General features: G+C 39.1%; 1 protein-coding gene across 4 annotated transcripts in view; it reads left to right on the forward strand.

Moving 5' to 3' along the window:
- The first annotated feature begins 6106 nt into the window (after positions 1 to 6106).
- The window catches only part of bahcc1a (BAH domain and coiled-coil containing 1a), an 80983-nt gene continuing 60294 nt past the window's right edge, over positions 6107 to 26795 (forward strand). For 3 of the 4 annotated variants that reach the window (XM_087810183.1, XM_087810185.1, XM_087810186.1), the window contains exons 1-2: positions 6107 to 6506; positions 8461 to 8783. In XM_087810183.1, coding sequence (XP_087666309.1) covers positions 8612 to 8783 — 172 coding nt within the window. In that variant the 5' untranslated portion in view covers positions 6107 to 6506; positions 8461 to 8611. Of the gene's footprint in view, positions 6507 to 8455; positions 8784 to 26795 lie in introns of all 4 variants that reach the window. The other variant, XM_087810184.1, reaches the window with a different exon arrangement.

Below are 26795 nucleotides of genomic sequence, written 5' to 3' on the forward strand. Positions count from 1 at the left end.
GAGGTGAAATTAATATGACAGTTGGCTGCGAGGGCCACGGAGGCGGCCATGAACGCAGGTTAACGGGGACCATTTTTAATTGGACACATCGCACCAAAACCATATACACGTCATATAAACGGCGAGCGAGGTGGTGAACCAGGGCTCGCCTTTCATTACTTTGTTGAAATGACATCATGCTAGCGATATATTAGCATCGCTTCTATTATTTACAAGCTCAGGTTCTATGCAGGGGGTGGGGGGGCACTCAAAAGGTTTGTGGACACAGGAGATTATATTTAACGTATGTTTTGAATATTTGTTTGCACATTTCTTCAGGGAATTACACGGAGCTGCTCAATTGAAATGCTCGTCGTCGACCTCGGAGAGATTTTTTCTCAGATTACTTTGACACTAAGTCAGCCGTGGATCCACATTAGAACCTTAAATCCTGTATTATTATTTGTGACGCCTTGGTTTGAATTCTGATGGAAACGATCCCAAAAATATGAATATACAATATACACAATGTCACTTAAAACCACGTAGTAAGGTTAGAAATCTCCTGCTATAATCCTATATTTACAAAAATGCTACTTTTATTTTCATATTCAAGATATAAAAGAAACAAGAGTCGACTATGTAGAGCAAAGGTGAATAAACTTTTATCAAGGAGGGCCACAAAGAGAAAAACAAAGAGTTATTTCATTCAGAACTTCCAACTTAAAGAGAAGAAAAACCAATTTCCGTATTTAGAAATTAGCATCGACACATCGGATTAGCTTTGCGGTGTTTCCCTTTTTAAAAAAGCTTGTGTCACATTTAAAAAGATATATATTATTGGACAAATCTGATCTAGAGCTTCACATAATTCACTTTGTTTATATTTAAATCCTCTAATAATCATATTAATATCAAAACTTTGCACTGTTAGCATGCTAAAGCTAACGCTAGCCTATTGGGAATTAGCTAATTTCTCCGCTAGCTAATAGCGCCTCTTCTAGAATTTAATATATATTAGATATAGATATAGAATATTAATCACTTCTGCTGTATATTAGCAATAGCTTCAAATATCGCTTGATAAAAATAACAAAAAAAAAAAAATGGTTTCCCGCCTCACGTCATCCGAGGATAAAAGCTCTAAAAACGAGAGCCAAGTTGTGCGAGGGCCCTCGGTGAGATCATGTGATGCTGAAGCTGCAACCTAAGACTGCAGCTGGGGGAAGAAGATCCATCACACGACAAACCCCCTTTTCTTCTATTCAGAGGGAGCTTTCTTGGTGACATGAGCAGGGGTCGTGGGGGGGGATCATGCAAATCCCTGGCGCCGAAGGCCTCTCTTCGCCGAGGAAGACTATTGATGGCGTTTTGGATATTGTTAGCATAATACCGTGGGATCCAGTTGTTCATTTTTTAATGCAACCAACATGTTAGCATCTTAAAGAATATTTACCGATCATTTTAATTTTTGGGGGATTTGATGGATATTTTGTCGGTTTGCGCTGATAGATTTTCGAGCATTTATGAACTTAACATCTGATTGGTTTGTTGGAAAATGAGGAACAATAATGGATTAACTGTAATAACTGCTCACTTCTATTTTTTCTATTTCCATTAAAATATTCAATGAATACAACAACCGAGTTCCCTTTTAGTTTAACGACATATTTATAACGGTAGAAAATGTTCTGTGACATCTCATTTAGTCACATGACTATATTTTTAATAATAGTTTAGTTGGTTTCGCTTGTAGCGCAGATCTAGGTAAAGTGCGGCCCGGGGACCACATGTGGCCCCTCGACTGTTCTTACGCGGCCCCTGTGATGATTAAACTAATGAAGTGGAAACGAGTTTAGTTTAAGTTACTTGACATATATTTTGTGCTTGTAATCATATTTTTTGACTTAAATAGAAAAATATTTTTGATTCATTTGCTAGAATCAAGATGGCCGACGTTATTATTACGATCTAAAATTAAATTAGTAGAAAATAAAAATGTATTCCGAGTATATTTTAATGATCAAACATTTTTTTAATAATCCGTTTAAACACATTTTATCCAATATTACGCAATTAGCTAATGTTGTTACCACAACAAGTCCCGCCCTCTATGAAATTAAACTGCCAACCTCTTACATTTCAGTAAAAACATCGGGTTTAAAGGCAATTTCGTGGACTAGCGCTTTTTTAATTTTACATTTTTTATAGATTATTTTGTTCCCCTTAATATAGTTGAACTTTAAATAAACAATTATTACTATTTATTTAGTTCTATGGCACGTTTAAGACTGTAATTCTTGAAGTATTTAACCATAAATTGCATGTTAAACATCACTTGTATCTGCTGTGATGTCATTTGTTGATAAACTACTAAGACATTCGAGGCCTCTTGATGTTTTTCGACTCCCCGTCTCTGACGTGATGACAAACGTTCTGGCCTCAGCCAAGAAGTCCGCTGTCGGTCCATACGATGACAAGATCCTACACGTGTCTCTGGTCCGACGCCAACAACAACAACAGAAAAAAAAATCTCTATTTTGATATAAATATTTCAGAGTATTTTCTCATTCATCTCCGGAGCCCCGCGATGAGTTTTCTCAGCTCTTGTTCATTGTGCGCTTCAGTCGGCGCTCGTGCTTCAAATGTTCTTTTGTTTCCACGGTCGAAGCTGACGCAGGAAGTATGATGTGGATCGACAACGGCACGTCTGCCGCAGAATCTTTGACCTGCTGCTCAAAAAAAATGAGACGTGTCGGGAGGCAGAACAAAACAAAAAAAAACCCAGACGATTTCATCAACGTTGATGTGTTTTTTTTTTAGATGCCGTGCCAGTCCTGGATGGGCCTGAGGATACGTTGTTTAAATATAAAATAAATTAAATTGAAACACCCACTTATCTCCATCCTGATCCCTCGACGTCGTGAGCTTCAACATTTGTTACATGAATCAAAAAAACACTGTTTTTTTATGATCATCAAATGTTGTCGACGACACACTTGCTCTAAAAACATGAGGAGACTTGTGTTATTCATATTAGTGTACGGACCACCCCGTGTCTGCGTGTCCACTTCCTGCTTGTAGAGGTGGGTGGGAGTCGGGAGGCTGTCAATCATCAACGCTTCATTGATGGAGGACAATCGTCGTCGTAAAGCTGGTCTTATTCTTTATGGAAAAAAAAAAAACCCTCCGCTTTAATTAAATCTCTTTGTGTGTAGGTGTGTGTGTGTGTGTGTGTGTGTCTGCACTGGAGGCTTGTGTTCTATATATGCACACACTTTTAGACACACATTTAATAATTAAATGAATAGGAAATTGGTTATAACTTTATTTAAGATTCAAGATGTTTATTTTCATGTACACAGTCGGTTTAAATTATTTGTATTTGTATAAAATGCATTATAAAAAACTACAGCTAAATACAATATATAAATATAACAGAAGTAAAGGAGTAGTTATTGAATGTATATTCATTTAAATATAATTTAATTAAATAATGAGTCAGCATAGAAAATATCAACCAAAATGCTTCTTAATTTATCTTTTATTGATCCAAATATATGTCTTAAAAATAAACGTGTCGGTGAATGTGTTGCAATTAGATTTTTTATTTTATTTAAATGAGCTAGAATCAAGATGGCAGACGTTGATTTTATTGATCTTATCATTAAATGTTAACCATGTTGTTATTTTTTTTAAATATACTTAATTCAAAAGTTACATTTAAATGTTTCAAATATTACATTTTAACGTGTGTTTTTTAAGGGGGTATTAGAATGAATTTGATGAGGTAATAACGTGTGTAACACGACGTTTGTACGCTTGATAAATGGACTACAAAACAAGATGGCAGACGTTTATTCTGAAATGCGTTTTAATTGCACATTTTAACGTTGTGTACATTATCCTTCACCGTCTTCAAATACACACACAAAAAAACAATAGTTTCTACAGAGATGAACACAAAACGACGTGGCAGTAGCGAGCACTATAATAAAAAACGACGTGTATCGATCATGAACGTTCGATCACTAAGAAGAATTGAAGATCCTGGTCTGGGACAAACCTCTGAAGTGAGTCCATGATGGTTCGTCCTCGACCACCTTCTCCCTCCTCGTCAACCATTTCACAAGTTATTGTGTTTTTTTAGCAGCTTGATTCTCGTAAATATCCAACATATAATTTCGCTCCGCAGTCTTTGATTCACGCTTGACTCGAATGGCTTCAGGGGGCAATAGGGGTCCGCCTTTGGGGCGCCTGGAAACCGCCTCTTCTTATCCCCTTTCATCATCTTACTCGGGCTGCCTTGAAACCGCGGGGCCAGTTATTGCCTCTTTTTTTTTCTTTTTTTTTTACAAGGGGCTCCAATGCGGACTGGCCGACAGCCAATCAGAGTCTTGTTTACACTCTGACAATGCTTCGGCGCCGCGCCAGCCAATCAGGAGGTCGGACACTAGCGCGCGGGTTTGTAAACACTTCGCGTCGCTTTTATAAAAGCACAAGTTGGTTGTAATAACACGAGGTTTGTTTGTTCAGGGTGTCGGATGGATGGCGAATTGAACGTTTTTAGACTTTATGTGTAACAAAAATAATGTTTTGAAAACACACGTTTAAGTACAAGTATAGCTCAGGGTTGGGTCGCGGAGGCAGCAGCTGAGGTCAAAGAAGCCCAGACTTGCTTCTATAGTCTGAGAATTCTTATTTGTTCCGAGGTCTACTCTCTCTTAGGTTTGTCCTGGATGTGTCCCAGGACCTCCTCAAAGTTGTATATGTATGAAAAAAACTCACCAAACTTACTGAAGAAAAAAAACATTATTTTTTTAAATAATAATAATATATTGAGTCAACTATTACAATATTCTTATCCCCTATAAATCTTTAAGCACCACGGCTCAGTGACACATACTTGTATTTTTGTTTGGTCTTTATCATGGTATTAACCCTATGCTGTTATAACTGTATTTTATTTTTATTATTTATTTTATACCTGTTGTTTTTATTTTCTGTAAAAGCTACTGTTGAAGGGATTTCTTCATTGTCAATGAAAGAAAATTAAGAATTCGTCTTCGGGTATTTAAAACATTTAAAATAATAATCGAAAGAAAAAACATTAAAAGATCGCAACAGAATCACAGATCGATCAGCAATAGAAAGACATTAAAATGCATTTAAACATTGATCATTTAAAAAAAAAAAAAAAAAATTTAGCAAAAATATATTGTATGTTTTTGTTATTTATTGACATCACCCCTGTGACACTTCAATTGGATATTTTATTTTCTTATGTATTTTTTCCCCCAACATTTAAATATTTCTCCTTTAATTTTGCTGAAAATGTATTAATTATCCATTTCTTGATCCACCTTTTAGTGAACTTGTTTTATATATTTAAGTTTACAGATACAGTTTTTAAATTTCAATTGATTGAGTCGCTTCTCGACTCGACCCTAAAATGCTGTCAACTTCTGGACCTTTCGGATTTAATTTTGCTGCATATTTATACTAATATAACACAATAAATAAATAATTTTCAATATCAACCTGTGTTTTCTTTTTATTCCCTCACACCTGTCACATGACCAACCTCTGGGCTCTTGTGTCTCAGTGTAATAAATTCCATAATATACTTAACTGCATGTGTAGAAGTTTATTTTAAATGAATTCAGAAACATAATGTTAAATAAACTAATAATTAAATCATAGGCTGATCTGACGAAGTGAGTATATAGATGTGTATATTCCACCTTAGTTCTATTAGTGTGATGAAAATAAAAATACGAGAGGACGACAACAGTTGTGCGGACAAAAGCACCCGAGGAGACACTCGGACTACAGTTTTGAACATGAGTAAGTTACACGATTGTTTATTTTTAATGTTCGCAGCTTAATAAACGGGTTATTTGTTAATACTTTTTTTTCCTCCAACTCTCGTTACATCAGCTCATATCTGGTTCTGTCAATCACCACCAAAAGCTGCTCGGCAACAACTAAGCGTTTAAACTGATAAATAAATACAATTCATAACTATTTAAAATACTTTTTCTCATGTCATAGCATGCATGATGCAACGAGCTCCATTGTGAGTCAGGACCTTCCAGGCGCTTTAAATCTGCCGCTTTTGTCTGTGTTTAGCATTGCCAGTCCGCCCACCATTGGTCTCCGGCGCCGGCCAATCACAGAGCTGCAATCTCCTTAACGTGCGGCGCGTCGACCAATCACGGCGCGTGTTTACCCTGCTGGAGACGCGAGGTACGCAGTTGCACCAGGGGGGGAAGAAATCGCTGCTTGAAGATCCGAGCCGCGCTCCAGCCCAGGCCGGACCGCCTCAGAGCCACAGCCGCCGTACAGAGAACCAGCTCCAGCCTCGGAAAGGGAATATCGTCGCGAATCTCGCCTCATGCTGTATTTTTAATTTTTTAATTTTTATTATTTTTTAAATGGGCGTCGCACTCGATCTGGCAGCTTTTATCCCAGTGATTTGTGATTTTATTATTTATTCTTGTGCACGGATTTAACTATGCCAGTAAGTAGTTCTTTTTTATTTTATCTTTAATATATACATTTCCCTCTATTTAATTTTTTTTCATTCAATACTATGTCATATGTGGAATAATTAAATAAAGGCTGCATTCATCTTTAAAAAATGGGACGATATATTAATAGTATTTTAAAATCGACACAATTATTTTTGCACGCGATAAACATGTTTTCACGTTAATATATTGATTTAAAAAATGTATTATTTTCAGTTAACGCTGGAAATAGTTGTTATTTATGGGTGAATAGATTTAAGTAATCGACGATTCTCCTTTTTCTTTTTTTTTTTAAATAAACCTTTTTATTCAATTGCCTTAAATTAAGTCCAACATATGGCAGTGACTCGTTTTAAATTAACTAGCGATTCGAGGATTCGGTTTGGAATAAAAAAAAAGATCGAGACCCATGGCGATCGGCGGTGTCTCGCCGCTGCCCTTCCCCGGCCGAGGCGCACTCTGAGGCGGCCAGCCTCGTCACGACGAGCCGCTCGAAGCCCCGGCGACAACTTGATTTACCGCCCGGACTCTCCTGCGTTTAAAACCGCCTTTCGACGACAATCGCTCACATTTGTCCGACATTTCTGTGGATTTATTTTTTTATATTTTCGCGCAAATTTAACGAGACAATTCGCTCATTTCAGGCCAAATTGAAAACAGCGATCGCGTCGCAGTTAAAATCCAACTCAAATGTATGGATATATATTTTTTTTCCAACGGGATCCGCAGCTGCAGTTTGTTGCCAGGGCTCGTAAAAAAAACTTCAAATGGTTCTTATTGCGGGGTTGTTGCCGTACATGTCGAGGGGTTTGAATGCAACAGCATGGCGAGGTAATGGCTGCCTGCAAAGCTCCCAGTGTGGAGACAAAGACACAGGCAGTGACGGGCAGCCATTCACCTTCACAGTCCACAGAGCTCGCTGTCCCCCACACTGGACCCCTGGAAAAAACACCTTTATTTCATCTTTAAAAACACCTTTATTTAATTAAAAAAAAAAAGAAAAACAGGTGCAGCTTTTTTTTTAATAAGCTTTATTCGCTGCTGCAACATGAATATTTATTTTAATAGCAACACCAAATCGTATGGTTTGATACATGAAGCATTTATTTGCAATATTAATAAAAGAAAAACAATAATTTATCTCTTATTAATTTAACAATCATTTGCACGTTAGAATGAAACATAAATATATATTCTACAATTATTTTAACGTCTTTAAAAAAAATCAATTATCAATTAACTATCGTTCCTCTTAAGATTACTTAATTCAATTACTAATTAATTAACTACTTATCAATTTATTTTAAATTATATTTATTTTTAGATGCATTTGATTGCTTGACCTGATATAGGTCAAGGAGATGAAGGTGCATGACACACACACACACTTACACTACACACACACACACACTGCATTATTTTAAATATAAATTGGTGTGTGTGTGTGTGAGGATGTTAATTAAATGTGTAGTTGCAGGAATGTCGTGCAAGATGTCAGACAATAGCAGGAGCTGCAGGAGGCAGCTAGTGTTCACCTTGAGATACATCCTGTCACATCATCATCATCATCATCATCATCATCACCATCCCTTCATTCAAACATGGTGTGAACGATGAGCTGCCATATCCCAGCCCCTAAAATGAATGATTTCAACATTAACGTGGATGTTTTAGTGTAACCAATGTGTGTGTGTGTGTGTGTGTGTGTGTGTGTGTGAAGCAGTATGTATGATGTGTATCAGGCCCTGCTGATCAATACTGGCTCCTTGAACGCCTCACTGGACGCTGCGACGCCGTTTTTTTTCACAATAAAAAAAACAAAACTCAAGTGACACGTTGTTATTTTAAGCAGGATTCATTTTTGTTTTACGTCTTTTTATCGTCAGAGTTTAATGCTCGATTATGACACATTTTTTCTTCTCCTCCTTCTCTCTCTCTGACAGAAAAGATGATCGGGGGAAACGTCTCCGGCTGGACGAGGAGCCTGAACGCAACACACACGTCTGAAGAAACGGATTATTATCTGGACTGCATTTGATTCTTCCTGTTTTTTTGGGGATATCTTTTGGGATTAATTCCACGGTTTTTTTCCCGCTGGGATGGAAGGACGGGATTTCGCTGCTCCGGCCCACCTTCTGTCGGAGCGGGGCGCCCTGGTGCACCGGGCCGCCTCGAGGATCGCCCCCTCCGGCCACGGCTCAGTGCAGCACGCCGGTCACTTCCCACCGGGGAAATACTACCCGTCGCACATACCGATGGCTCCACACTCAGGTCAGTGTTGAATCGACACCCTTTTTCTTTTTTTTGTGTGCTTATGTGTTGATGCATCCTTTTTTTATTTTAAGAATGATGAAATGTTTTGACACAATAAAAGGTCAATACATTTTATTAATGCAATTTAAAGTCACATAATGTGACCACAATTGATTTAACATAAATTATTACAAAGAAAACAATCTTTTTCTATCCCAAATATTTGATGGAATTGTGGCTTCCTCTGCTGACTGTGGATCCGAATTGCCAATGAGGTTTTTGTGACTCCACGTCAAACCGATTTCACTCGTGTCCTCACCTCACTAACACCACCATCCACCCCCCAGAGCCGCCGTGCAGGACTTAGAAACAGGGATGAGGATGGTGTGTGTGTGTGTGTGTGTGTTACAGGCAGCTGTAGGAAAAAGAACCTGCCTTTTGATATATATTTGGCCTTAAAATTGTCCGGGTGCGAATGTGTCGAAGGCCAGGTCAATTGTAAATGACTTTTTTTCTTGTTGATATTCTATATAACATCCCTGTGTTTTTTTTGTGGGGGGGGGGGGGGGGCTATAGATTTCTCTTACTCTTCGGCGACACATGCGCACAGCGGGGTTCATCCCCACCATGTATTTGTGCCACATCAACATGGAGTCCGACCCTCCAAATGTCATCACTGTCCAATGAACGCCACACAGGTGGTTTATTGTTCTTCCCACTCCTGTCCAGGAAGCGACGTGACCGGAGAGAGAAATCTAATATCCGCAGTATTTGGGAAAAAAAGATTAAATGAAAAGCTTCTTGTTCATTAAAAAAAAAAGACAATTTCTTTTTTTTTAAATTCACTTTCAAATAAAAAACATGGGAAGACATTTTCCATAAACATTTGACTGTTTGTATAAGCATCACTTAATTATAGTAATTATTACATTTGAAATCACTTTTCCGCCAAACCCTTGACGGTGTTTAGTAACTGTCAAAGCCTCGCTAGCTTGTTTGACCAAATTGGTCGACGACTGCTGTTTTCGTCCTGGCGGGCCCCGGGGTCATTAGCGTCCCCTCCGATGTGTCTTCGTGCGCCGGAGACATTAGCGCAACCTGAAACATGTTGTTTGTCGAGTGCGTGTTCGGGTCCCTTCGGTTGGCCCCGGCACCTTCCCCCCGGGGACTAGCTTGCGCACTGGTTCACATGAATAGTTTACACAAGGGATGAATATTTCAGGGTTGATGTGAAATTGCGTTCAGAAGCAGGTTTTTCTGATGTTGCTGCTTTGACTTTTTGCCGAGGTCTTATGCCTAGGAGTGCACCTTTCAACTTTTGCTACCAAAAAAAAAAAAGAGGCCTGGGGTGTCAGAAAATATTGATACGGGAGATAAATCACATTTTTTTTCCCCGATACTGTATCGATATTCGATAATGGCACTGTATAATAAAAGATAAATAAATATATATATATGTATGCATGACCTCCGCTGCTTAAGGGGCAATGAAATCCCGCAATCCCAGCAATGACTGGGGATGAGAGGATACAGTTGACTCCAGCCGCTTTTAAAGCTGATGTTTGGACGTATTTTGGTTTCAAAACAAATGAAAGCAGTTACGATTTCGTCAAGAGTCATGTGGTCCGTAAATTCTGCGACACCAGAGTAAAGTACTCGGACAATACTACAAAATATATACGTGTTGCTACAGTATCACGAAACATATCATAACGTTGCCCCTGTATCGTGATGCGTATCACATTGCCAGATTCTTGCCACACCCCTAGTGTTGAGTGCACCCCCCTTCACCCCCCACACCCTCCAGGCATTGTTCCCTGCAACGGTTGCTTCGAACTATTTGTTTCATATAAAATTTTATTGCCGAGTTTCAGCCATTCTCTCCCAGCTGTAAACGCCGGTCGTCTATTCAGTGGCGCATTTGCCGCTGTCCATCCTCCACTCAATCCATTTGTTGTGCACGTCAGGCGGGGGGGGGGATTTATGTCACCCCCTTTTTTTTCTATGCAACAAACTTCTACACGTTTTCCACTGATGGACAAACCTGTAGACACTTTCAACGTGGTTTAATTCAGACAGTTCATTTACAAGCTCCTCTGAAATAGTAACTGTATCCAGTGTCGGCCGGGGTGCGAAGTTGGAGAGGGGTCCGCACTTGGCCGCGACACCGGGATTCACCCGATAGTGTCGAAGCGGGAGACGTCTGACCGAGAGGATCCGTCCCGACTGCTGGCATTTACGGGGCGGCTCGTCTTTCAGCCATATTGTTCTGATCACGGCCGAGGTGTGGTTGTGTGAAAGCAGCGGGGGGGGGGGTCGTCTTTTCTAAACACCCCCCATGTAATCAGAGGTCACGTTTATGTCTCGCCTGATACCACCTCCCCATCCTTCACATCTCATCTGCCTTTTCCTCTTTTTTTTTTTTTTTGTTCCTCCGAGAGCGCTGTCCTCCCTCCAGCAGGAAGACCCTCGTGTCTGGGAAGCCGGTGGTCTTCCTGCCACTTGTGCTCCAGCCACCCTCCCCTCACTCCAGGCCATTGTTGCAGACCCCCAGCTTTGTGTGTGTTTTACGGCTGCTGTTAAAGATAAAAAACAGTCCCTTCCACCCTCTTTATTGTTTTCTGGTAGGATGTCCCTGTCATTCCCTCGGTTTTTATGTCCCTCGCATAGATGTCCAGGCTGCTTCCCCCTTCAAAGGTTAGCCCGTTCTACCTCCCCTCTCCCATTTTTTTTTCCTAAAGGGGAATAAATAACTTTACAGGGACTTTTATTGAACGTCTCATTGCAGGAATATCCCATGGGTCTGCAGTTGTTAGGGCGACGCTTCAAAGACAAACACAGGTGCTCGCTGGAGTTATCGGGAGGGCTGGTTACGACCAGGTTCCTCAAAAGAATAAAAGTGTTTTGCGAGACGGGGAGGCTTCTCATTGTTGGCCTTGACTTTTTCCCACTCCATTGTCAGCCGTTGTCGGTGCTATCGGATCTTCTTATTAAATTAGACGCTTTAAAAAAAACGGCTTCTGACATGTGTTGATTCCAAACAAACGAGTAGTGACTAGAATGAAGGCTAAATTCCTTTTTTTTTTTTTTGTTCTGGCCTTCGTGTTCCTGCTTACGCCGTCTTCTCCAAACACGGCGAGAACCTTGGCGTCTTATCAGGCTTGTTGTTGGACCCGGTGTCAAAGAAACCCCCCCTTTACAAAGTGGAGGCGTCACTTGGCATTGTACACCTGGATGAATTAACATCTGGCATGGTTTTTTTTTTTTCTCCCATCTGTCACCTTCGCTGTTTGAGGCTTGTATGACCCGGACGTTGCCGTTAAAACCGCCATCTATCGAGTTTTCTGTTTTTATCATTGATAACTTCACCTTCATTTTAGCCTAAAACTTTATGACAATTGTATTTACTTTGCTTTTACTTTATCCATTTCAAGGAATCAAATTAGTGAAATAACCTTGGACAGAATACATACAAAAAAATGTGAGCGCGTACCGTCAGAAATAAGTGGTTTGTAGAATTTAGATCAATCAAAGTGGTGCAAATTCAAACTACTGTGCCTTGAATAAGCATCTACGTGAGATTACTTGTCTTTAATAGAACAATTTTTTTTTTTACTTTTTGTGGTTTTGCCTTTGGCATATTATTTGAATGAATGCATACCTTTATTCAAAAGTGAGTATTGAATTCAAGGTGACTTATGGGAAAATCAGGCATTTGAAAAACGCAAACTTACATTCGATGATAAAATGCTAACTTCTTTCTTGAGGTGTTGAATAGTCTCGCGAATCAACGTTGATGTGATCACAGTAGCGTCGCCTTAAAGGTACTTCCATTCCCCTCTAGAGACTTTGAAGACCTGGATACTTATACTGAAATATATATATATACAAAATTAAACTATAAAACGAAAAGTAGTCACCACTTATGCCATCGTGAAGTGATATCCCAACTTTTTCCAATAGCAGAAATGTCAGCAATACTTCTACAGCATCTACCAAATGCCTTTATGTAACAAGTGAAATCCTGGTTCTATATGGCCTCGGATTCTTACCGATACTTATACTTGAATATACATACAAAATGAAACTATAAAACGAAAAGTAGTCACCACCTACGCCATTGTGAAGTGATATCCCAACTTTTCCAATGGCAGAAATGTCAGCGAAAGACTTGTACAGCAGCTACCAAATGGCTTTATGTAACAAGTGAAATCCTGGTTCTATATGGCGTCGGATTCTTACCGATACTTATACTGAAATATACATACAAAATTAAACTATTAAACGAAAAGTTGTAACCAGTTACGCCATCGTGAAGTGATATCCCAACTTTTCCAATAGCAGAAATGTCAGCGAAAGACTTCTACAGCAGCTACCAAATGCCTTTATGTAACAAGTGAAATCCTGGTTCTATATGGCGTCGGATTCTTACCAATCTAAGTGAGCAGGAATTATGATAATGCAAGCATTGTTGTCGTAAAAACGACTTTAGTTGTTGTATCTTTTAGTATATTTTCATAGAAAGAAATACACACAGGTATTAATAGCATAAAAGCTCACTTGGAAGCTATAAAATATTATTGTTATTATTTCCATGCCCTGTCACTATTTTGGGTGTTCTTCTTCTCTTCCGATTGCGCCAACTTCCAATGGGGGGGGGGGGGAGTGAAGGTTTACAGTAAGTTGAGGTAGGAAAAAGAAAAGCCGAGGGAAAGGTAAGAGGATTTTGGCCCGGCGAGTGGCTTTGCCGTCTCACAGAGCCTGGGTTCTTCAAACAAACTGCCACCCACATCACACCGAGTGGCATGGTGCCACGGAGCCCTGGCCTCCAGCGTGGGGCGTGCACACAGGACACACACAAAGGAGTAGCACGGGCGAGAACGACGGGCAGCGAGGTACCTCGTTGTATCGGCTTTCCGCGGGAGTCGCGTTTCAAAAAAAACTTATTTTTTACACCCAATATAAGGGAAGGGAGTGATAAGAATCCACCCTTTTGTTCGGCCTCACACGATGAAAATATCACCCACGGTAAACCTGAGAAATCTATTCTCGTGAGTTTTCAATAGACGGATACGTTAAGTCGGAGTCAACAACTGGTGTTTAGTCTGTATCCCGATCTGCTCTATACTCTTTTTTTTTTTTTCCCCACTTCTTTTCCATCCATCACCCCCTCCACCCCCTCTCTCTCTCCCCCCCCCAGTATCGGGCTTCTTCTCATGGGGTTGGCCCACCTCGGTTGCGTGGTCGTATTGCATGCGACAGCTGTTGGACATTATTAACGGCTCAAGCAGAAAATCCAGATTACTTGTTTTTTAATTTCAGTTTTATTATTGTAATCGCTCAGGCCCCCCAGAACAAAAAAAAGAAAAAAAAGATGAGCCGTTGCCCTATTGTCGTCAGCAGATCTGTGGTCAGTGACAATGCTGCGTTGAGCCTTCGGCGTGCGAGGGTGTGTGTGGTTATGTTTGGGTGGGTGGGTTTGCGTGCGGGTCCGACCCACGTTCTCCAGACGGCCCCCCCCGTTAGAGCCAAGGGACCCCCGTTGGTTGGCTGGGGAGGATGAGACAGGTGCATTGTTAACCCTCTAACGTCTGAGTCTGTCCCTGCTGGACCGGCGTCCCCCCGGTGGTACCGTGGCATGTTTTTTCTCTCTCTCTGCCCCCCCCCACCCCCCCCGATGTGAAATATTTATCAGTTCGATTAGCATTCATTTGAATTCTCCGTGTGGATTTAGTGACTCGCGCTTTATATGCATAAAAGCATTTTTTATTTATATAATAACACTATCATGTTATCATAATAACGTACAAAAGTATTTTGGTGTAAACCAAAAATCTCTGAAAGGTAAATATTTAATATATTCCATTAATATTATATAATACACTGAGCCAGAAACTTAACTGAAGGTGCTTTTTAACAAAAAGGAGAATTAAATAGAATCCAAATATTTTGTCTTGGAATCATTACTATTGACTATTGTCTTAGGGTTGGTTTCCCAGTGTACTACATTACGCTAGCTAGAATACCTTAGCTTGGGATGATGTGTTGAGTGTGTAATCATGTTTTTAAGGAGATAGAATTGTGGAAAGTTGAAATAAATCCCCAAAATCAACGACACATTTTGGTACTTTTTTTAGGGTGTGAGTATCGGCAAGACCATCATCGGTACTATGACGATACTTACGGATATGCATATTATCGGTCACGATACTTTAGTGTCACGATATCATTAAATCATAATATATTTTGAAGTTGTACCGTATCTTTGTTGTATACATCCAAGTAGTGTCTACCAAAAAGTTTTTCGGGTTCCTCCAATGGCTCTTATGACAGGGCTTGGAAAGACCTATTTGTTTTCTCGCTGTCAAACTTCCTGTTGTAACTTGGAAGGCGAAATGTTTCCAGTCTGCTATAAGTTATACGGGGGTATCTATGTTTATATAATATCGATATTAAAGGAATAAATCTTGGTATGTATCGTGATATATTTCCTTATTAATATGGTAAAGCACCACTAGTTCTCAGACCGATTACATTGTAGGTATTGAACTTAATCTTAGGTTCAGTTATGTAGTCACGGATCGGCTTAGCAAAGTAGCATGTATTAGCACTTAAACTTAGCACCCAAAGAAGATGCTTACCAAGGACGAGGAGGGGGAGATCGTGGGGTTGGTTTTTTAATTGTTTTAAAATGTAAAAGAATAGTTAATTAACGTCTTAAACTCAAGGCCAGGGAGAAAATCAGGTTTGCCAAGTCATTTTTGCGCTTGAGAAAATCGAAACAAAATCGAAACAAAATCGAAACAAAATCGAAACAACAAACAACAAATGAAATGGTGAACTAAAAAAAAGGATTTCTTCCAAAAAATAAAACCCACCAGTCCAAAGGGAATTTGAAGAAAGATGAGAAAGTGAAAGATTTTCAGTAAATCGTATAGGGTTGCTATATGAAGAAGCAACATTATCTTCAATCCCACAAGAATATCTTAAGAAAAAAAAGATTTTAAAAATTCATTGGCGTCACCAAACTGCAGCTAACAAGGTCCTTCTTTGTCTTCCATTTTCCATTTTGTCTCTTCCGTCCCTTCCTGATCATCATGTTCTTTCACTCATTATGATTTTGAAAAATCAAAACGTGGCAAATTCTCAAAACGTAAGTTCCAATTTTGGACATTTTAATAAAGGCTTAACAATGAAACGCTTTCCCTGCCTGTTTACTAATGGTTAATGCATAAAGGGGGGAGGGGGGGTCTCCAATTTTTACCTTATCCATAAACGTTGAATCTGATGGTATGTGGAATAAGCACCGGGGCCCTAAAAAAGCAGATAAACTCGAATAATGGGCGAAGATTCAGCGACTGTCAGTGGGAAAACAGCGGGCGGCGGTGACACTCGGTACCAAACAATGAGGTGCGCCGCCTAATATATGCGGAGATTTGCCATTAAATATACATGCGGTACGCCTCTCGACAATGTGTCAGCCCTCTTTTCGTGAGAAAACAAAGATTAGCATCAAAAAAAAATCCATTTTAATAAGCCTCCCGGGACCAGCCCCCCCAAAAAAAACAAAACAGCTGTCGACTCCTCAATCCAAACGGGACTTGTTGCTCGTCGTTCTTCGCTTGTCCTGGTATCGATCAGAACGGGAATCGCACCGTCATCTTTTTTTTTTGGCTAAATCTCTGTAATTGGGATATTTAAAAAAAAAGTCTGCATCATATGCTGCAATGCAGCAGCAACTCCCCCACCTTGATGACATGTTTGGACATTGTACAGATTCTTTCATGAGGCCATTTTTTTTTTGCCAGTTGTGACCACTAGGCTACACTGCCTCCTCTCTGTATAGCAGAGCCACTGTATGTCCTCAGGATGTGGGGCAAATGACTGGCTCCTCGGTAACAGATGTGTGTTTGTCTGACGGAGCTTGCATGCATTAGCTCTCTCTCGCCGTGGGTCGCCCGACTGACCTTCCCTCCGGTGGAACAGAAGCGAGCGAACGAGCGCCGCCGCCGTACTTGGTTGTCGAGAACACACACAAACTTGCTTCGTTTCCCCCCCCCAAAGGGGTAAGGCTTTTTTAGGGGTCAGTGGGACGGCGACGACCGAATCAAACGTCTAATTATAGAATCGTCGTGAGTAGTTCTTCACGAGATAAATGGTTGTGTGTACACGTTTGTGTTCGAGCTAAAGAGGGCGACAGGAAGGTGGTGGTGGTGGTGGTGGTGGTGGGCTATGACTTGACAAGCATTTTTTCTTTACAATGGCGAGCGGTTATCTCATACCCACGCAGTCTGTACGCTTTCCATACAGTACAAGAGAGAGGGAGGCGTTTATGTGTGTGTGTTGTGTGTGTGTAACCTACATAAGCCTTGTCATCAGCCCTGGAACATGAAAGTGCAAAAAAAAAATCACAAGTAGTAGCTCGACAGAGAAGGGCGACTCATTGTTGCCAAGTGATGTCTTCTCCTTTACTGTCACATCAATAACAAGAAAAACTTCCTTGATTCTTTCCCTTCACTCCGCTGTCTGGGCGTCGCTCCACGTGACCCGTCGCGTCTGTCGGAACAAAGAGATTTGACGAGTTCAGAGTATATATCGCGCGTATTTAGAACACATTCTTTAGACTGATTTGGCAGGTTATTGTGCTACGAGTGTGTATGCTTCCTTCATGTCCAATCCTTTGGGCAGAGGGGAGTCTACCTGTGAGTGGGCTCGGATAGGTTGACTTTTTAGGATGTCCAAAAAAGTCATTTGTAATCTCAAACGGCAAGAATGAGTCAAGCCGGCAAGTTGACATCGGACTTGCATCTGGATTTAATGGATTTGCCGAGGTACCTAGGTACCACGGTCTTATAGGAATGCCAAATACCATCCTAAGATACTAGGCTCAAGATACAGGAAAAAGTGTAACCATTGAAACAAAAACAAAAAAGCTGAAACTAAAACGGTCAGTAATCGATATTTGGAAATAGAAAATAATGATGGTTGGTTTCTTTTGTTTTGGAAATCGTGGCCCTCATACAACACTATGTATTACGCCTCCAGCTGGCCCTTGTGAAAACTGAAGAATCCGATACCCCCCTAAAATGGGTTTAACATTTTTTCTTGCTTGGTCTCCATAGTGTGAAAGTGTTAAAGACCCCTCTTGCTTGGAAGATGCTGCACCAAATCACTTGGTTAACGAACTTATCATGAAACCTTGTGGTCTCTGGAATTAGTCTTTGCAAGATAAACAACTCAAGGACTACAATGTAGCAACGCTGTCCAAAAGCTACACTTTAGCGATAGTTTTCTCTGCACACATGGGTAGTTTCCCGACTAGCTTGACTCACTCGTCACGGGGCAAAATTTGCCCTTAAGGTGACTGGATCCTTTCCTGTTGCTGTTTTTCTCAAATATATTTGTTTAACTTTCTGCTTCTTTGGTACTTAATCTTCCTCTTTGGTGGCTGATTTGGTTCATTTCCAGTCAGGCGGTGGGTCGATGGTAGGTAGGAGATGGTCACTCGGCACACGCCTGGGGAGGCGTGGGGGTTTTTGGCGAGACGGGGTTATAGCCAGGTGTTTTCACAAAGAGCCCCCTCAGGCAAAAAATGCTAAGCCTACAAGACACAACCTGAGCCAGGTGCTCCCCACCCTATATCCAAATACATGAACCACTAGCATAATGGAAACGTGCACAAACTCCCACTCCTTCTTTCCTCCCGAGCGTGGCAGGTGGATTAATAATTGGCCGTGAGTATGAAAGGTATATGCGGAGATAAAGGTGCGCTGTCTGGCTGAGGCGTAGCGTAACGGCCATAATGATGGCTCCATTGTGTTGATGTTGAGGGGGGGTAGTTAGCGACGAAGCCGGTGGGGGGGCCCTCGCTGGAAAAGGGCTGGATGTTGCTCTGATTAATGGCCGGGAATGCTTTGAAGTGGCACCTAAGTACGGCGGCTCAGAGGCTAATCATGCTAGCTTCGGCGGCGTCCCCTGTTGCTTAGCGGTCGTTAGCTAGCGGTGACATCACCGGCGTAGACTCGCTCACCTGTCCCGGGACGCTTGTTTGTGGGATCGCCTTGTCGTTGGTGTGGATTTACAGCCTACTTTTGAACAACAAATACCATTTTTTTTTTTAATTATATTAAACTGTAGACTGGGTGAGTGGTTGATTTCCTGTAACATTCTTTACTGGAAATGTTACAGGGGTGTCGAGTCACAAAAGAGGAAATATAGGAATAGAAGATAAAAAAAATAGTCCAATAAAAAGACCAATTGGAAAAATATAAATATTTTAAGTTTGACTAGGATTTACCATTTAACCTTTTTAAATTATATTGTATATCATTTTATATTTATTTTATATTCCCATGAATAAAAAAAGATTAAAAAACTTTATTGTATTGTTTTTTTATTTTTTATAAATTATTAAAGTTGACGGACAAAAATATTAAAATTAAACTTAAAGTGAACAATAGAAAGGCAAAAAAAATAGTTAGTTTAAAAATAATAGCTTCAGTTTTTTATAACTAATATGAAACTTAAAATACCAGCAACAAATGTTTTCTGATAACATATTATTTTTTAATTTAAAAAAAGAAGAAGAAATGATCTTGAAAATACATCATATGAAAGTAAAAAGTTATTTTTTAACATTTTATTTAGATAGACAAAAATTAAGAAAAATGATTCAAGAGTAAAAAACACGTCTTGGAATTTTCTTTGTTTTAATATTTATTTTGAAATATTCATTTTGTTTTCAGATTATCATTGTAAATGTTAAGATTTAAGTATGACACAAAGTACTTAATTCCTTAAAAGAATACATTTGGAGGCTCAATAAATTAGAAAAAAATATTCATATGTAAAAAAAATAATATATATATATATATATATATTTAAAGGAATAATTTCATCATCACTATGATTGTGCTTAGAATATTCAGACACACACAATAGTAAATAAAACATAATTCAATAAAATGATAAAAGGTATAAATGTCTTTATTTAAAGTCCGCCATTTATAATTTCCCACATCATCTGTTTACAGTCGGGCCACACAAACACAGTCTAAGGGCCATACATGGCCCCCGGACCGATCTCGTTTGATTTGTGTAAAAAATTGAATAAAGTTAAAAATGATACAAAAGACCTAAAAAACTCGAGGCCCGCGTGGGCCGACCCTTAGTCCGCAACGTCCCACAATGCACCGCGCTAAAGCTCCGAAGATTAATGCAAAAGTTTTTTGAATTCCTGCTGTACAAGTGGGACATGTCCCGGGGTCTACCCTCGCGATCCAACTTGATCCCCATCCTTGACGGACAAGCTACAGCTGAGGGCGTCATTATGTGTGTGTGTGTGTAAGTGTGTGTGTGTGTGTGTGTAGTGGGGGTGTGTGTTTGTGCGGCAGCAGGGTTGGGTCTGTCAGCTGTTGGAGCAAAGTAAACTATTAGTGGTGGGAGAATGTTTCCAGAGAAGAACGGCTCCTAATTGCGCTGCTATGATTACATGCTGACTAATGCACTGACAGACCTCTCACTCGCTGCTGAAATGGCTGGATGCCTTTTGGTTACGGCGTAATCGTGTGTGTGTGTGTGCAGACATGTGTGTTTTTGTAGTGTGGGTGGCTGCTTTTGTCCCTGATTAAACCCAGCTTTAAGATTTTTTTTTTTTTAAACCATGTTTTCTCAACGGCGACTGGCATGTTTTTTTTGTGTTGCTGCGATAACTTGTTTCTTGAGTGGCTGTCATGATTTGTAGTGGAGGCAACTTTTCTCTCCTAATGAAAACTCAGCTGTCTGTGAACAGTACGAGGCGTGTGTGTGTGAGTGTGTGTGTGTGCATCTGTTGTGTTTGCGTGCCCACAGGAAAGAGCAATCAAAGACGCTGTGTGGTGAAGTGAGGGAGCGAGGGGTGGCAGGCGGCCGCGAGGGCAGCGTGCGGGGGTGGACAGGGGGGGCTGATGCAGGTGCCGAGTTCTGCCGCCCGCCCTCGGCGACTCGCATTCTTCTCTCCCAAATGAACACGCGTGTTAGAAGACGATGCGCGTCCATCTGCTTCAATTACAGCAGTCGTGATGCCGACTGACGTCTGGAGAAAATGTAGCTTTTCCTGCGATTTTTCATGGTTTTGGTTCCTGCTTTTTAATTCCACGTCGGCTCTTTTTCAGTCGTTCATCATCGTGGATTTGAAAAGTCAATCTTATGTCGTGATTCTTTCGTCTCGGCTTGTCCTTTACATCTGTTTTGAGTATATTAATTACATTTAAAATACATTTGACACATACAATCGTAGAATGTTACACTGTAATAAACCATTTCTAACTGTAATCAAACAATTTTCCACTAAATTTAAACAATTTTAAACTAAAACCAAACCATTTTTAACTATAATCAAACAATTTGAACTAAAATCAAACAATTTTCAACTGTAATTAAACATTTTTCAACTAAATTTAAACCATTTTTAACTGTAATCAAATAATTTTCAACTGTAATCAAACAATTTTCAACTAAATTTAAACAATTTTCAACTAAAACCAAACCATTTTTAACTATAATCAAACAATTTGAACTAAAATCAAACAATTTTCAATTGTAATTGAACAATTTTCAACTACATTTAAACAATTTTCAAATAAAACCAAACCATTTTTAACTGTAATCAAACAATTTTGAATTAAAACCAAACAATTTTCAACTAAAACCAAACCATTTTTAACTATAATCAAACAATTTGAACTAAAATCAAACAATTTTCAACTGTAATTGAACAATTTTCAACTACATTTAAACAATTTTCAAATAAAACCAAACCATTTTTAACTGTAATCAAACAATTTTGAATTAAGACCAAACAATTTCCAACTTAAACCAAACCATTTTTAACTATAATCAAACAATTTTCAACTGTAATCAAACAATTTCAAACTTAAACCAAACCATTTTTTAACTGTAATTAAACAATTTTCAGCTAAAACCAAATAACTTTTTACTGTAATCAAATAATTTACAGCTAAAATTAAACGATTTTCAACTATTATCAAACCATTTTAAAAGTATAACAAGTATTTTAAAACATAATCAAACAATTTTCAACTGAAATCAAACAATTTGAACTGTAATGAACCCATTTTAAAGTTTAACAAATATTTTAAAACGCATTCCAACAATTTACAGCTGTTATCAAAACATTTTTTAACTACTATTACTTATTTTTAGAGATGGCTAAGGTGTAGAAAAGAGTAGAGTGAGGAAATAATTATTTTATTACATTATTAACAACTGTAAAAGGATCATGTTTGATGTAGGAGCACAAAAACATTATAAAATCATGATAATATTAAGGTAAAAACTATATTTTAGATGTTTAATAGAGCATATCTTTTATATCAGTTTTGTTTTACCAAGTATTCTTCAGACTTCTGTATTGATGCAAAACAAAAAATGTCATTCCATTAGCATTGTCTGTCTTTGGCATCACAACCACTCCAGTCCCTTTTATTACACGGAAATAAAAAGACAAACCAGAACCAAATGGCCCGAATGCAAAGCAGGTTAAAGAAATGTTCGAAATTCCGCTTCACCTTTCAAATGTCTTTTGCATATTTTGAAACTTTTCGTGGGCTTCATTTGCATGACGGGTCTGGTTTACCGGTTTCGCTTGTTTCCCAATAAATGACTCTTTTGTGAGTCTGTCTGTCGTCTTCATCAGCCCCTGAGGCTCATGGGTGTTTTTTTTTTCTTCTTCTTTTTTGTCTTTACGAGACGGAAAGAATTCAGATATTATTGCAGATTCTCCAGGAGTCCAGAGGTCAGCGAGAACTTTCAAAGGGTCTATGAAATACATTCTCCGACCGGTATTTATTTTCTTTCTTTCAGGCAGTCGAGGGCGACTGTGAGCCGACAGAAACGGGCCAGATGTTGCTTTTATGTTCTTTGACTTGAACGACGATTTCTGAATTCTTTTTCTTTCGTTTATGCTTCTGTGTCGCAGATGATGTCGAACGACAAGTTTGCACTATTTATTTTTTTTAATTCAGATAATTTTTACCTGATTTATTTACATTTATGATCAAATTTGTTGCTAGTAAACTCGGAAAAATAGCCATCTTGCGTACTTCTTACACACTAAAATGATTTACTCTTAACCAAAAATCTTAATTTGAATTTAACATTTTTCCTTCAACATAATAGCTTATTGTACGTTATAAAAATCACATAGTGGACCGCAAACATTTTGCCTTCATAATTGAGGTCACAAAATTTATTTTTTTAGCCACTAGCATGTGCCAATAGAAGTGTGATAAATTTTAAATAGTTTAGTTTGGTTTTCATTTGAATCTATAAAAGTCTTAGCAGTAAAAACATTGACAGATAATATATTCATAAACATGCAGGTGTTGGCTGTTAGCATTAAGGCTAGCATAGCTTCATAGTAGCGTAGTAGCGGTCCGGTTTGCTAGCTTTAGCTAGTCAACAGTCATAAACGATTAATTACTGAAAAAAGAAATACACTTACAAGCAAACTTTTAAATACATATTATGACTTTAAAGACCAAATATTACTGTCATACTTTCGTTTTATCAATTGTTATTAATCTTTTTTTTAGCAATTGAAATATTGTTGATAGCGTTGAGCATGATGGGACAGCAGGTGGCAGTAGTTTTCTGGAACTTGCTTGCACAGCACACAGGGTAGCAGGGGTTTAAGAAAATATTGATGTACTTCAGGATCGCAATATTATTATTTTCACGCATTCGGAAGGATGTCTCGAAGTATTCAAAAAAACTAACTAAAACTACTGATTTTATATTGGCTTTTAAATCAGATTTATCTGTGTCATAGTTTTATATTTTTTTGGTTTTTATATCAATAAAGTTTGTATAATTTAAAATAATTTGATTAGATTATTTACAATTAACATTTAAATATTCACAGCGTTTGTCCATTTTTGTGTTGCAATTGAACTTCTGCAACTTAATAACAAGGTAATCTGGTGAGATCCCGGCGTTGACTGAGGACGAGAGGATACAGTGGACTCCAGCAGTTTTTCAAGCTGATGTTTGGACCTATTTCGGTTTCAAAACAGATGAAAGTAGTCATGTGGTCTGTAAATTCTGCAACACCAGAGTCAAGTACTCGACAATACCACAAATATATACTTGTTACTACAGTATCACTATATATATTGTATCGTTGACCCTGTATCGTGATACGTATCGTATAACCAGATCCTCGACAATAAACTCCGCTACAGAGTAGGCAGAGCATGAACAAGGGGCTCACGCTGCATCTTGAAACTTCAAAAGATCCGCGGATCCAGATGGTAATCCAGAGAAGCTCCACATTTTAACCGTCTCCTATTTGTTTCTTTAAATCCCAAATTTTTTTTAAATTGAAATCTGATAAACCGTTTTTGAGTTATTTAGCTAAAAGATCAAGTAAAAAAATCACAACTTCTGATACTTCGAAACCATCACGTCTCATTTTAGCCTTTCCTGTTGGTCACGGGTCATGAGGAACATGTGAAGCACAGATACTCTTGAGCAGATCTTCAGCTCAGGATCCGACTCGCGCTTCACATGTGGACGACATGTGGATCTTAACGTGACACGTAATGATCATTTCATCGAAACGACAGACGTTGGCTTCTGCATTTTGTCCGTCACACGTGGACGTCTGGGTTTGGAGCTCAAGCCAAGATTTGAAAAATCAAATCAAGATTTCAATCGAAGGACAAGACGCATTCCTGTTTAGTGTGTCGGCCATTTTTACCAGATCTCTCTAGAAAATATTGATACTCTTACACATAGCGATGTTTTTTCACGATACTGTATTGATTTTTATTTGATTTTTATGAATAAATAATTCGTTGATTTAAGTTTTTTGGCTTACAAATCATATTTTATTTTTATTATAGTAAATAGTTTAATTTTAATTTTTAATTCTTACAGTTAATCATGTTTAACTTTTTCTTTTTTTTGTTTTTTTGTTTTTTACAATTCACATCCAAATAACTTTGTTTGTTCATTTTTATGTTGCAATTAAACTTCCGGCCGCTTAATGGCAGCAGTAGTATTTAGGGAACAATAAAATCTTGCGAGATCCTATCAGTGACTGAGGACAGGAGGATACATTCCACCGGAGCAGCTTTTAAAGCTAATGTTTGGACATGTTTTGGTTTCGAAACAAATGAAAGCAGTTTCGACTTCGTCAAGAGTTGTGTGGTCTGTAAATTCGGCAACCCCAGAGTCAAGTACTCAACAATACTACTAGTATATATCGTTGTCCTACAGTACTATACTGTATTATAGTGTATCATTTCCCCTGTATCGTGGTACGTATCTTATCGCCAGATTCTTGCTGCAACACCATCCTATTTTTTTTAATACAGCTTTACTTTTCAATCCTCATGTTTATAAAGCGACAAACTCACGACTGAGTCTCCATATTCAGATGACTGAGGACAAGAGGATACAGTCTACTCCAATACTTTTGAAAGCTGATGTTTGGACATATTTTGGTTTCATAACAAATAAAGGAATTACGACTTCGTCAAGAGTCGTGTGGTCTGTAAATTCTGCAACACCAGAGTCAAGTACTCGACAATACTACAAGTATATATCGTTGTCCTACAGTACTACACTGTATTATAGTGTATCGTTGCCCCTGTATCGTGGTACATATCGTATCGCCAGATTCTTGTGGCTACACCATCCTATGTTTTTAATACAGTTTTACTTTTCAATCCTCATATTTATAAAGCTACAAACTCACTACTGAATCTCCATATTCAGATGACTGAGGACGAGAGGATACAGTCGACTCCACTACTTTTTAAAGTTGATGTTTGGATATATTTTGGTTTCGAAACAAATGAAAGCAGTGACGACTTCGTCAAGAGTCAAGAGTGGTCTGTAAATTCTGCAACACAAGTACAGTCAAGTACTCGACAATACTACAAATACATCCTTGTTACTACAGTATCACGATACATCACAATAGATAGTATCGTTTTCCCCTGGATCGCCGGATTCTTTCCACTTCCTGTCTGTTGTCGTCGGTAACGCTCATGTTAGCAGATGTGTGTTGAACATAAAGTAAATGTAGGTACCAAATCAATCTGGGACAGGATGGAGTGACCATGTGATGCCTTTTTTTTTTTTTTTTTTTGTTTGAGCACCGAAATAACATGTGTGTGTGTGTGTGTGTAAATGTGTGTATCCCCGTTTGGCAGATCATCTTTCAGAAAGTAGAGCAGCTTTGAGGATCAATACCGACACACACACTCGCGTCAAGCATGCGCACAAACCCTCGCACACTGACGGTCTCATCTGTCAGTCGACAGTCGCCGGGTTTTTTCTTTCCCCGCCGAGCAGATGGCGAATATTCAGAATGAAAGCAGATCCTTAAGTCCTTCTTGGACCTCCATCAATCCAAGTCCACTCCACGAGACCCGGATCCTGTACGGAGGGGCTCACGTTTCGCCGTCCGTTGTCAGCGCGCCAACCGCACGACGGACGCCGCCGTCCCGCCACAGCACTGTACGTGTGCTCTCAAGTGGCACTTTTGAATCTGGCTATCGCCTCCATTCATGCGGACACTTGAGCGTAAAGTGGTGCTGACAGTTGCTCATTACCGCTGTTGTGGGCGCCGCCGATCCAGTCCACCACTTTTTCTTTTCCCTCCCTCAAGGTAGACGGACAGAAAGCTGTGGCTGTAAAAAAGGGTAAAAACTGTCGACTGAAGAGTTGTGAATGATTTAAAGCTTCTTTATATGTCATTTTAAACGAATAAAATGCCCATTTTTACCAAACCGTAGTCGGTTTTCCCCTAAAGATTTCACATTTTTTGCAAATCTTAATTAAAGTTTTTGTTCTGGTACTTTCCTTTGGTTACAATAAAATAATGATTATTTTCTAACAACAACATTTTGGCCTCGTCACACTTATATTGTCCAAGCTATTTCAAAGTCACTGTTTCTTTTAGTGACGGCAAACCATGTTGGGAGCCAGGGTCTGATTTATTGGTAACAATAGGTCCAT

The sequence above is a fragment of the Callionymus lyra genome, chromosome 15 (assembly GCF_982586985.1).
Source record: "Callionymus lyra chromosome 15, fCalLyr1.hap1.1, whole genome shotgun sequence".
NCBI lineage: Eukaryota > Metazoa > Chordata > Actinopteri > Syngnathiformes > Callionymidae > Callionymus > Callionymus lyra.